At 36.5% G+C, this 12,588-nt stretch overlaps 1 protein-coding gene across 1 annotated transcript in view; it reads left to right on the forward strand.

Moving 5' to 3' along the window:
• Positions 1-12,321, forward strand: part of chs1 (chitin synthase 1) — a 33,428-nt gene extending 21,107 nt beyond the window's left edge. Inside the window, exons 20-35 of the mRNA XM_041789152.1 lie at positions 1-169; positions 409-524; positions 1,780-1,959; positions 2,054-2,158; positions 2,307-2,424; positions 2,622-2,703; positions 2,786-3,021; positions 3,213-3,328; positions 5,158-5,239; positions 5,488-5,641; positions 7,574-7,678; positions 7,896-8,006; positions 8,544-8,681; positions 9,905-9,984; positions 10,255-10,321; positions 11,337-12,321. Coding sequence (XP_041645086.1) covers positions 1-169; positions 409-524; positions 1,780-1,959; positions 2,054-2,158; positions 2,307-2,424; positions 2,622-2,703; positions 2,786-3,021; positions 3,213-3,328; positions 5,158-5,239; positions 5,488-5,641; positions 7,574-7,678; positions 7,896-8,006; positions 8,544-8,681; positions 9,905-9,984; positions 10,255-10,321; positions 11,337-11,408 — 1,931 coding nt within the window. The 3' untranslated portion in view covers positions 11,409-12,321. The remainder of the gene's footprint in view (positions 170-408; positions 525-1,779; positions 1,960-2,053; positions 2,159-2,306; positions 2,425-2,621; positions 2,704-2,785; positions 3,022-3,212; positions 3,329-5,157; positions 5,240-5,487; positions 5,642-7,573; positions 7,679-7,895; positions 8,007-8,543; positions 8,682-9,904; positions 9,985-10,254; positions 10,322-11,336) is intronic.
• The last annotated feature ends 267 nt before the right edge of the window (positions 12,322-12,588 follow it).

The raw sequence follows: 12,588 nt of genomic DNA on the forward strand, positions 1-12,588 counted from the left end.
GCGAGGATCGTTGGCTGTGTACTCTGTTACTACAGCAAGGCTGGCGTGTGGAATACAATGCAGCATCAGACGCATACACCAACTCTCCACAGGAGTTCAAAGAGTTTTATAACCAGAGGAGACGATGGGGACCCTCTACGCTGGCTAATACACTGGACCTTCTGCATAGGTAACTTATTTATTCTTAGTCGAATGTGATTGAAGACTCTCAGCTGAGGACTTTGTCAGTCAGCTTAACTGATAAAAATCCAGATTGAAATTTAATGATTTGATTCTGATTAGATATATATTTTCTAGAGTATTCAGGAGCAAACCAGGCCACATGTGTTTAATCAGAAGTTAAACATGCAATTCTAATGTATTGCATTCTGTATTCATACTATTCTGTTGTTGTGACTACAACTACAGTGGCTCTGAGACGGTCAAGAGAAACACGTCCATCTCCAGGCTGTATATCCTCTACCAGATGTTCACTGTCGGTTCATCAATCCTTGGTCCAGCTTCTGTGACTCTCATGATTGCCGGTAAGCTCAGGTCCTACATGGAGGCTGATAAATTAACTAAACATGTCTTCTCCTATCATGTTGATCCTTTTTGTCTTATCTCCACTTATCTGTGTCCACTTTGACCCACTTTCTTTGACTCAGTTATGGTCTGCATAAAGGGGCCTAATAAGTGCTTTTCCCCTCAGAGTGTGACACTCATTAACTGCAGGCTAAATCTGCTGAAAGTCACTTTGTATATCATTTTGAAACTTTGAGAACAAATCAGTAACAAAGAAATGTCTTTTAGATTGATATTCTAATAGCTAACATGTTAAGGTAAATTTTGTTTCATCTGAGTTACAAGAGCTCCAAAGGGCTGTTCAAGTAATGTTGAGTTCTATCTGCATCACAGCTACTTACCAAATTAGCACTCTTCAACACTTAAACATTCTTAACACTTCAAAAAACAATCTATAAATGAAAATAAACTAATTAAACACTGTGACCAAAAAAAAGTATTAAAATGGTAAATGGTCTGAGCTTGTATAGTGTTTTCCTAGTCTTTTGACAACTCCAAGCTTCTCTACACCACATATCACACCTATTAATCATCAATCAATATTTGTTTGTTTTCATAATCGAATGTCAAGATACTTTACAAAGAGGGGTCGCACTCTCTGTTGCAGCCTTCTTATATAAGACCAGAGTAAATCATTTATATGATAATAAAGACGTGTTAATCACCATGAGCACAGCACTAGCAGTATTTAGCCTGAGTTACAGTTGCAACATAAAGCTTCCCTGGGCTAAGGTAAGCAGTGCTGGCACCACCAGCCTTTGGTCCTTTTCAATTATTATCACGTACATGCCTGTGCTGGTTGTGCTTCACTTAAGTGGTTAAAATGCCAACATGAAAATTTATTTCTATGTTTTAGATGGAAATACAGCCAAACCAAATGACGCCATCTGTCCACTGTGCTTCTTTAAATCCAGGCATTGTAGCAGGGAGAGAATGCCTGTGAACTGAAGCTACAGTCCTAACGAGTTGTTGGTAGCTGTATTATAGTATAGACACAACCTATAACCAGCATTGTAGTCCTACATTAAAAGTATTAATCATCATTTTGACAGTCTAGCAATTCTAAAAAAAATCTAACAAAGGTGGGGATATTAAACCATTAAGTGACTAATCAAATACTTCCTGAGTTGTTGTATCAGTCAAATTGTAAGTACATAGTGGCTTCTGCAGCTGCTTTCAAAGACCATACATGACAACCCTTCTCTATCTTTACAGGTGCTTTCCAATTCGTCTTCAAAATCACCGGTACGCTCTCCATCATCATTGCAAGCATTCCCCCAGTGTTCTACATCCTGGTATGCTTTATAACCAAGGCAAATACCCAAATAACCATCGCTGCCATCATGAGTGTCCTGTATGCATTTCTCATGACTGCATCCTTCTTCTCAATCATTGGTAGGTACACAGTCTTTGAAACATCACGCATCTCCGTTATTAAAATATTTGTAAGTCTCCTAAACCCATTAAACACGCCTCATTTCTGATTCAGGCGACATGGTGATTCAGGGCACCTTCCTGACCCCCACTGGCTTGTTTTTGGTTTCAATGGCAATCATGTACTTGGTGACAGCCATACTACACCCAGAGGAGTTTGGTATGTTTGCTCTAACTATCTGAGCATTATGTCCATAGCTCTATGTCATACAATATATTTACATAAAAATGTATAAGAAACAAAGATTATTTTTTAATTGAATGCTTTGTTCTGTTTAAAACTCATTTTGTTATGTTTTATCCTCCAGGGATGATTGTGTATGGTCTGATGTATTTCATCTGTATCCCAAGTGGATACCTGCTTCTGACGATCTACTCCCTCGTCAACATGAACAATGTGTCCTGGGGCACAAGGGAATCTAACAAGTAATGCTTAAAATATAATTCCTATCCCAATAGATTTAACAATATACTGGCAAAAGATACACTGTTAAGGCTATGGTTAATGTCAGCCAATTGTACAACAGGAGGTTTATCATTTTAATCCCAGTGGTCCCTCAAAGGATGTGCTCATATTTTACTATCTAAACATTTTCTCTGACTGCCCTTTCTTCTGTCTGAAGGGGAGAAGGAGAGGCCAAAAAGAACCACAATCTTCTGTGTGACAAAAACTGTCGACTCTGCTGTTGGGACATGAAGTTACAGGTACTACTATCAGACAGCTATTGACTGACAAGCTTTCCAGAGCATAGATGATCTTATTTACTTCTATCCTGTGGATTTACAGGTCACGCAGGAGACAGAGAATTTGATGATTCAGCAGATCACAGGCCAGACTGGACAGCACATGGCTCTTCTCCCAGCCACCAAGCAGGAAGTACCTCAACCGACAGAAACAAAGATTGCGATCCCAGCCAACATGGAAAAAGTCAAACAGGGAATTTTGGTTTCCGATGGGGCTGAGGAAGAGACCGATAACAACAAGGAGAGAAAAGGCAGTGAAACCGTCTACAGTAGCAGCAGGTAATTATGTTAACTTGTATATACTTTTCTGTTCATCATTTATATGTCTAGGAGCTAAAAATGTAGAGTCTCACAATAAGGACACAATGAGAAATTTAAGGCAGGGGTTGAGGTTTTCCTTTCCAAATCACAATAACTATGAAATCATAAAAAAAAATACAAGATTGACAAAGTTTTCCTCCTGTTTGCAGTAATGATTCTGTTAGAAAGCAGAGCTTATCAATCAGTTCATCAGAAGAAGAAGAAAGTGATGATGATGACTTCTTGCTGGATGACCCTGAAGAATTGGAGGAGCTTCCCGTCAGCGGTGAGAAGAAACTGAGTTCGTCCTAAAGATTGCAAACTACACCTCGTTCCACATTATTATGCAAATGATATTTTTCTCTGATTTTCCTAAATATTAATGCAAATGACAGAATATTTTTCAAGTCATCAGCCATTAGAGCATAATTCAAATGTTTTTCAACAAACTTCATAATGACAAAAATTATTTTTTAAAAAATAAAAACCTCAAAATGCACTGTTCCACATTATTAAGCACAACAGCTTTTTAAAACATTTTATAGGTTGTAAAGAACTGAAAATGGTCATTTGTAGAAATTGAAGCATCAGGGGGGTCCCGTCTGTGCTCTGAATCAGCCACAAATTTCTTCATAGTACGATGATCATGCTTAATTTTTCCTGAAATATCAAATGTTTTCATTCCTTGTCCAAGGCATTACACTATTTGACACTTTTCAGCAGCAGAGAGATCCTTTTTCTTTCCCATATTGCTGAAACCTGTGGCCTGCTTAATAATGTGGGACATGTGGAAAAGTGCATTTTGAGGTTTTTATTTAAAAAAAAAAAACAGTTATCACTATGAAGTTTGTTCAAAGACATTTGAATTATACTCTAACTGTTGATGACTTGAAAAATATCATGACTGTCATTTGCATTGACATTTAGAAAATCAGAGAAAAACGTTGTTTGCATAATAATGTGGAACGCGGTGTATGGTTGAACAATACTGGGAAAAAAATGGTATTGCATTGCCTTTTCTTCTGCAAAATACAGTAATGTGCATATGTTTTAAGCATGTAGGGCACCAAGGATTCACCATGGGGTCCTATGCCAGTGTCAGGTTTGATACTTGGCACATACTTGTGTTGCTTGGCAACTAAGGTCAAGTTCAACTGCATTTCTTTTGCCTGGGCCTTTTTCACCCTGGTGATAGGCCCAGAGACTGCAGATGGTTTTTGGGCCCTTGGAACCTCCACAGCATGACCAGGGGCTTGTGGCAACTCTCTTATGTGCCTAGACCGTATCCTGGCCCTAGGCCATGCTTACTCTCTCCATCCACCCTTACTGTGCCCTAAAGGTGCAGACTTTTTTTTTTTCTTTTCACCAGATTATTTTCCCATACCCCTGGTAATATGCAAGGACATCCAGAGCATGACCTGAGTTATGTCAATCCTCCTTTCTGCCTGATGGTGCCCGCAAGCAGGCTTACTTGCCATTACAGGCCTTATTTCAGCCTGAAATTGTGGCCACACTACGTCTGAAAGTTCTGCACAGTACTGTATATTGTGAAAAAAGTTATTTCAAATAAATTAATTTTTTAGACATTAATATGGCTGATTAACATTTAAGTCATGTAATCAATTTTAATATTTTAAATCTAAGTCTATTTTGTGGTCTGAGAGAAAATTGAGATGTGCAATAATAATGTTTCAACGCGGTGATAAAGATTTGAAGTGTGATAATGTATAATTAAGTATCTTTTGACCTTTAGTTATTGCAGTGTGTAAATTGTTTCTGTTAGATCCAAAATAAATTAAATAAATAAATAAATAAAATAAATAAATATAATATAATATATATAATTAAATAAATAAATAAGCATCTTTTCTCCACTGAAAAGGTCAAATTTACATTGAGTGAAAAAAACAATTGCTTGTTGTATGAAATATTTTCTCTTATTTAATGTCATAAACTCAGACTTGTGGCACATTGATTGCAAATGCTCTTTAAGTATAAAATTGTAATTCTTTTTGCAGCCCTTTGAGGTCCTGTATGTGATCATTTCATTTAGAAGTATGCAGTGTGTGTATAGAGCAAACTATCAACACATTTTGGTTTTATGTGTTTAAACAGACTGGGTGAATCCCGTGAAAGAGGTGTTTTTGAAGAAGCTTACCTACGCCAACATGAAAAGAAACCTACAAGGACAAATCAGGTAAAAGAACGTTTAAGACATAAATATCCATTATGTACAGTAAGTTCTCTTTCACCAGGGTTTTGGCACAATAATCACAAAAATGTTGGCATGTTGGTTTTAGTGAGCTTATCAAAAGAATTAAACATTTTAATAAATTCAAGTTGTTTAAGGTTATTCCTAATGCACATCTACTGCCTGTGCTAAATGATCAAAAAGTGTACACCTTGTGCATATTTTAAGTATGTTTTGTTCTGTCTTGTTCTCAGATACTCACTCCGCAACAAAGACCATGATGATGTGTGTGAGGACCTGATCTTGATATTAACAGACACTCTTAATGGAGAGCTAAGTGGAAAGGGTCCTGAAGATATTCTCTCAGATATCGAGCTGGAGCAGCTACGTTATGCGCTGACCAGACAGGTAATAAAAATAAAAATGACAACACATCAACAATTGATTTGGTATGGTTTATATAGTACATACAAGCATTTGTTGTTCATGAACTAACACATGAGAGTTCAAGACAGTGTGGCTGAAGACCAGGCATCTGAGATGCCATCTATTTCAGAATGGAATTGCCGTAATTTGCTGGTCAGGTGTCTGAGATTTTTTTGTTCAACTTTATTCATAAACAGTCTGGCAGTTAAGTTCATGAAATAACCCCATGGCAAAATTACAGACTGATAAACATTTCATAAATAAAATAGAGAAAAGATCAGAGGTCTTAACCAGGATTTAAGTATGTATAAACCTGCTTTAGAAGTAGTTACACAAACGGTGGCTCACTTTAGTTCCATTAGCTTTAACCAAAGCTAACATAGCTATGCTAGTTATGTAATTCCTGTTACTTTATAAGTCAGTGTAGCTCAGTTAGCTTTAGCAACATGAGCTTTAGCCAAAGCAAACATAGATATGTAGCTAACCTAGCTACGTAGCTGCTTTTTGAGCTTAGCTTTAGCTAAGTTAGCAATGTAGCTCCATTATCCACGTACTGTAGCCTACACAGCTCATGGAGTTACATAAGCAATGCTGTGTTCGAATGTTTTCACGAGGGACAAACTTTTTTTCCCAACCAAACTGTTCACTTGGTTTTATCAAATGTTTTGTGATCAGGTTTTGCAAGTCAGATTTTTAACTTTTAACCTTTGGTATCCTCACCCTTACATCAACCCTTACCCTAACCCTAAACAGAAGTTTAATTTGATTTTATTTTGAAATTTTAAGCATGTATTTCCATTCTGATATGGACGGTGTCTCAGATGTACGCCATCTATATCAGAGAGTGTCAGTGAGAATGGCTGTCAGAGATAGACAGTCCACAGCCAGACCCTTCCCAATAAGTTTGTTAGCTATAATTGAACATTTCTAACACTAGATTTACTGAATTTGTTTACATCTTTTAAACATTTTTTATTTTTAAACTTAATTATAGGCTTTTGATTTTATGGTAATTAAACCCTAGAGTTTCAGCTGAGGTGCATCGGCCCCAGAATTAAAGAAAATGCCTTAAAAATCCTTTTTCAACATTTGATTTTGCCAATATCCAATATGCTGATATTTCTAAACTAATTTTAGCTGATACTGCTGTATTTACTGCCCCTACCGCTACTGAATTTAATGGTTGTTTTCTAACTACAAATAATTTAAACAACTAAATGATTAAACATGGTCATGAACAATATACAAGTTCATATGTTGCCAACCTTATTTTAAGAAAAAAAAAAAAAACATGCTGTGGGGTGCTGGTTTAGCTCAGTTGATAGTCTTCAATGACAGAGTCTTCAATGCACAGGTCAAGGGATCGATTCCCAATCCCTGCACTGTTTGGTACATGTCCTCTCCCATACCCTCCCCCCATGTATCATGTCTTGCATCAGCTGTCCTATCTGAATGAGGACAAAAAGCCCAAAAACAAACAAACAAACAAAAAATACACTTTGTCCACAATATCAGGTAAAAACACTACACTTCTCTCTGATTGGTGGAGCCTGTTGTGGCCCACAGCTATCAGCTTCCTCTACTAAAGTTAACAGTTGTGGAAACAGTGAGTAGTAACTATTAATCTCTGTGATGATGAAAGCTGGCACCACATATGACCACAAATAACATATTATGTCATTTGCCATCAAATCGGCAGTGGAGAAATTTCAATTGCAGTAGTCTGTTTCAACCTGTAGAGGACAGTCATTGCACATATTTAACTCAAAATGTTGAGTTTAAATACTTTGTGCTCAAATGTCAAGCTTTGGATCCTAGCAGAAAAATTGATCTGAGGGTTTTGCTACTCCTTCAGTGCTCCTACAGAGGAGGAGGGATTCAGTCACTGAGTAACTTGATTTCTCCTTTTCCCAGGCTCGTCATTTCCTAAAGACCAGTCAGGTGCTGGCTTTAGAAAAGAGAGTGAAGAGGGCCATCGAGAGAACACTCACTGCCCCACAGGTGCAAAAACTAGATGAGGTAAGATGATGGGCCAACTCCTGAGTCAATGACAATCTAGTACTCTACAACAATAAAAATAATGATAAAAGAAGTAGGAATTAATGAAATGCTTCATCTTTGTCATCTTTTAGGTATTCTTAGTCAAATTACAATAATTGGAGTCATTGTGTTCCTCACAGCCTTTTCAGTAAAGTGATTAAATCCTGTATAACATGATTAATTGTGTGTTTTTAAGGGTGAACATGACTTCTGGGGCAAGTTACTGGAGCGCTACTTAAAGCCTATCGTTGAGACTGAAGATCATAAACAAGAGGTCATCAGAGAACTGAAGTCTCTGAGAAACAAGGTAAAATATCTGCTTTTATTGCTGCAAGTATGATTTTTTATGTATTTATGGCATTAATTCTGTCTCTGCCATTGGGTGTAGCCTCATTAGTTGAGCTTGAAACAAAGACTTTGAAATAAGGGTTTATGGGATTACTGCAAAACCCCAACTGTGGGATGTTTCAAAAAACACTTTGCAAAAACAAAAGGCCATTCAAGATTTCATAGGATTTTAATCTAAACGTGTGTCAACTTTCCTGACATATTTGACTTTCATGTCTACTCAATGCTCATTCATGCTCTTCGATTGAATCAGAGACAAACAGAGCTTTCTGTCCATACTCCGCATTCATTTCATCCTTATTTTCATCCCCTGAAGCTTACAGATAGAGATCACGTTGCAATAACGCTGCCAATCATGGGGCGCTAAAATGCACAGATCTATTTTTGCACAAATGTAGAGCATAAATGAGCCTTAATGCTGCTTTTACAACGACAAGTTTTGATTATTTTTTTATAAAACACCAGAATAGGCATTATGTTCTCCTTCCTCTTACAGGCCGTCTTCTTGTATTTCATCGTCAACGTGCTGTGGGTGGTAGCTACCTTCTTCCTGCAGGCCATAGGAAATGATGTCATCAGCATCAGGATCCCAAAAATCTACCCGAATGGAACTCCAACTGGAGAATTTCTTAAGGTTGGGATGCACCCAAAATACAAAGATTAGTGTTGTAGCTAGGCTAGGAAATTGAGTTTCAATCATAATTGTAATTTTTTTCCACATGATCTTAAAAACAAGGTTACAGAGATGAAACACTCCTTGGCTGAAGCTGCGTTGTTAAAGACCATGTAAAGTAAAAGTAAAATTAATGACTAAATACACTAGATATGTTAAATAAGGTTGCTGTAAACATGTAAATAAAAATTTAGACCTATGTGTGACTGAATTTTTTATTTAGACCATTAGAAAGTTGTTCACCTCTTTCCTGGCTTGGTTTTACTTGAGCAGGGCAAATATAGCAGACCACTTTGGGGAATTACCCTGCTAAACACAGTGGCCTGTCATACAACAAACCTGAAATACTGGGGTTTTTATCACTTTAAAGGACTTTAAGATAGCTTAAGAAGACAACAGAAGGGCAGCTGTTGGTTAGGAAAAATAAGGAAAATAGCACATCCGTGTATCTGTGTAGTTCAGTCAATGTCTTTCCATTTGTAAGAGACAAAATGAAATTGATATGTTCATGAGATGTTAAAAGGACAAAATTTCAATATTTGCAGATCAATGAATTTGAATGAACCGCAGCTGGTTTTGCTTGTGGCACGATTTCCTTGAAATACGACGGAAGATCTTTAAAGTCCCTGTAAGGTGATTAGAAAAGAATTTAATTTTAGTTTGTTGCATTGTGTTTTAAACCACCAGGCCAAGTTTCAGCCAGGAAAATCATCTTTAAGTGTATATAATTAAGCTTCAAAATCATAAAAAATGAGGCTTTAAAATCTGCTCTAGGATGGTGCAGGCGCATCAGTTGAAAGCCACGCCCACTCAAGAAATACGAGCCTCTCAAATTTAAAAAAGAATTACTTCTGATCAGAGCACAGCTGCTTGGCTCTGTGTCAGAGCAAAGCAACAGAGACTGGGTATTAAATTGACAGTTTTCTGGTACATATCTCTATGTTATGATGCTTTCATAACCCGTAGGCAGCTATGGCTGATAATAATGCTGTTAATCAGTAAAATAGAAAAGATTAGAAAGATTAGACTGAATGGAATAAAACTTAGCATTGAAAAGTAGTTTTGACAGTTTGACAACCTCAGCAGAGATAAAGATAATTAAAATACTGTGGTCTTTTTCATATCTTATAGTAAGATCTATAACTCATTATAAAACAATGACAACTTTCATTTTGTATTGACAGGTGGAGCCTCTCAGTTTGATGTTCCTGTTGTCTTTTGCTGTTCTACTGCTTATCCAGTTCCTGGCCATGTTGTATCACAGGTACAAACTTTGACAAATAAGTACCTTATCACTACACTTTCAGTGTTCCCTTCTAGTCAGAGTGTCATACCTTAATTCAGTGAAAGGGGACTTAGTTTTAGAACATGTACTAAATATTTACCCACTTTCAGCTGGATGGTTTCAAAATATCAGCTTTATAGAGAATTATAATGAACATCCTGAAACATTTACCATAATGTTTATCTTTTTTATTATTTACATGTTTCCACTTTCTACTGGTGTGTCATCTTGCTTGCTCTCTATTTGCAGGGTATACACACTGATCCACGTGGTGTCTTATCGCAGCACAGAGAAAGACTACAAACAAAGAGATGATGTAAGTAACTACATCAGCATATATGCAACCATAGTTGCAGAAAAAAATATTTTTTTTTTACATTAAAATGCATATCAGGTGCAAGACTTTAGCTGTGTTTCTATCAGGTGGTCCAGTTTAATTTGTAAACCCCAAAATAGTTTGCATTTCCACAGACATCTGTACCCTCACTTGGTGGGTGGACAGTAGAAACTATGCATGTGACGTCACAGGCAGCCCGAGTCTCTGCTGTTTTAGCTGCTGGTGACAGAAATCAGTAAAGAAGGTTTATTTCAGCTATAAAGTGTCATCATTTATTAACTACATCTTAATGATGTTCACCATGGTCAGTACAGATCCTCAGCTGATAGAAAATGTTGGAAATGTTTGGGGAACAGCCGTGTCGGCGCTGAAATAACATCTTGAGGACCTTTTTGTACTATCTTTAAGGACTGAATGATCAGTAAAATCCAAAAACATTAAAAACACACCGTGCTATGCCAAACTGAAGCAGACTGCTTGGTAGAAACAACCTTGATTAAATCAAGGGAATGTGCTGCCACTGAGGCTATTCAACTCAGCTCTTTTAAAAGGTTAGGAGCCATGCTGCAAATAAAATTTTGTCATGAAAACAACAGTAAAAGAATCTAGACTTACTAACACTACTTAAACCAAATATCATATAAATCTGCCACTTCAACATTATGGTATTTTGCCCTGGAGCTGTAATTTGACTTAGACCAAACAAGGGCTGAATGATTGCAAATTCCACATGGATTGTTGTATTGAAAGAAACATTACTTTTTTTAATGTCTTTCTCATTTTCTACAAAAACACATACAAAAGTAGACTTCACAAACCATTCCAGAAAAAATGTCACTTAAAAGGAAGTAAAATGTGTTTTATTAGAAATAAAGATTCCTTCTGTAAGGACTAATATGTGACTTTAAAGTCTAGTTTTGTTTAAGTATGATCATTGAGACTGTTTGAATTTCTGACCATAAACACTTTTTTCTGCATGTCTGTTCCTTTCTAGGAGGAGGATGAAAATGATGATAGTGTTACCATCATTGCCAATGGACTCGCCGTAACAGAGGATGACTTTTAGTCAGTGACCACAAACTGCAACAACCAGCACAAGTAAACATCACTGACAGCAACAAATCAGCAAGTCCTCTCAGCAGCGAGGAGCTCACAAATACCACCCACCCTGTGCAAAGCAGTTTAAACAGCAGCCTGAATTTAGTGACAGGGCTTAATCTTGGTGTCATTGTAAATTATGTAGCAGCTGCTCTGGCTCCCACAGAGTTAGATCATAATCGAACAAAGTAGATAGGTGAAGTTAAAAGATCCTTAATAGACTTTTCTAACAATTTAAACAATAGGAATCAGTTTAGAGATCAGTTTTACACAATAGGATGGATTTGTTCATAAGACTGTTATTTATTCTATTTAGGTTGTGTTTTAAGCACAATATGGAAAACTAATGAAATATCCAAATCCAAACCAAGTCTAAACAGCGTTTATGAGTAGGACTGAGAGCATATCCCAATGTCCAGCTGAGGATTAAAATAGTTCCTTCCATTAAAATGCACTTAATAGATTTACCTAAAAGTGACAGAAGCATAGGCATATGACTTTTTTCAGATTTTTATGAGAAATTTAGTCATGAGCTTGATGTGGCAGGAAGTTTATTAATTCTATGTCTTCAAGAAAATAAGTTTCCTGGCTAAAACAGATAAATTAATAATTCTTTTTTTTTTTTTTTTCAAGAAATGTGTACGCAAGTAATCAAATACTTGAATAGTCTTTCCCTGTAAATGGTGTTAGTCCTTTGTAGATTTTTAAATGCATTATTTGCACATTAAATGTTGAGGTAAATATTTTTGAGATTTTATTAAGACTCTTATTTTTTCCTTTAAGTTTCTGATTTAATTTTCAATAATGTTTTACAATTTTTTTGTGTCAGTGTAACTAATTATGCCAATTACAATGATGTAATTTACAGAATTTTAAGATAAAAATGCAAACTGTGTAACAGAATAAAATCATTTATTGTTTATAAAACTAATGTGTGACTCATCATTATTTTTCTCACCTTAGGCCCACAGTATTTAGACTGCCCAGCAGTTTCTAACCAGGTGTAGTCCCTTCTCTCTCTTCTTCAGGGCAAATTAAGGATATAAAGCTCCTGACATAATTTCAAGTGTTGATCTTGAGCATTTGGTACCAGTATGACTGCAAGCAAGCGAAGGAGGCCATAATTAGGCTGAAAATATATATATCAG

Source organism: Cheilinus undulatus, linkage group 1 (assembly GCF_018320785.1).
Source record: "Cheilinus undulatus linkage group 1, ASM1832078v1, whole genome shotgun sequence".
Classification (NCBI taxonomy): domain Eukaryota; kingdom Metazoa; phylum Chordata; class Actinopteri; order Labriformes; family Labridae; genus Cheilinus; species Cheilinus undulatus.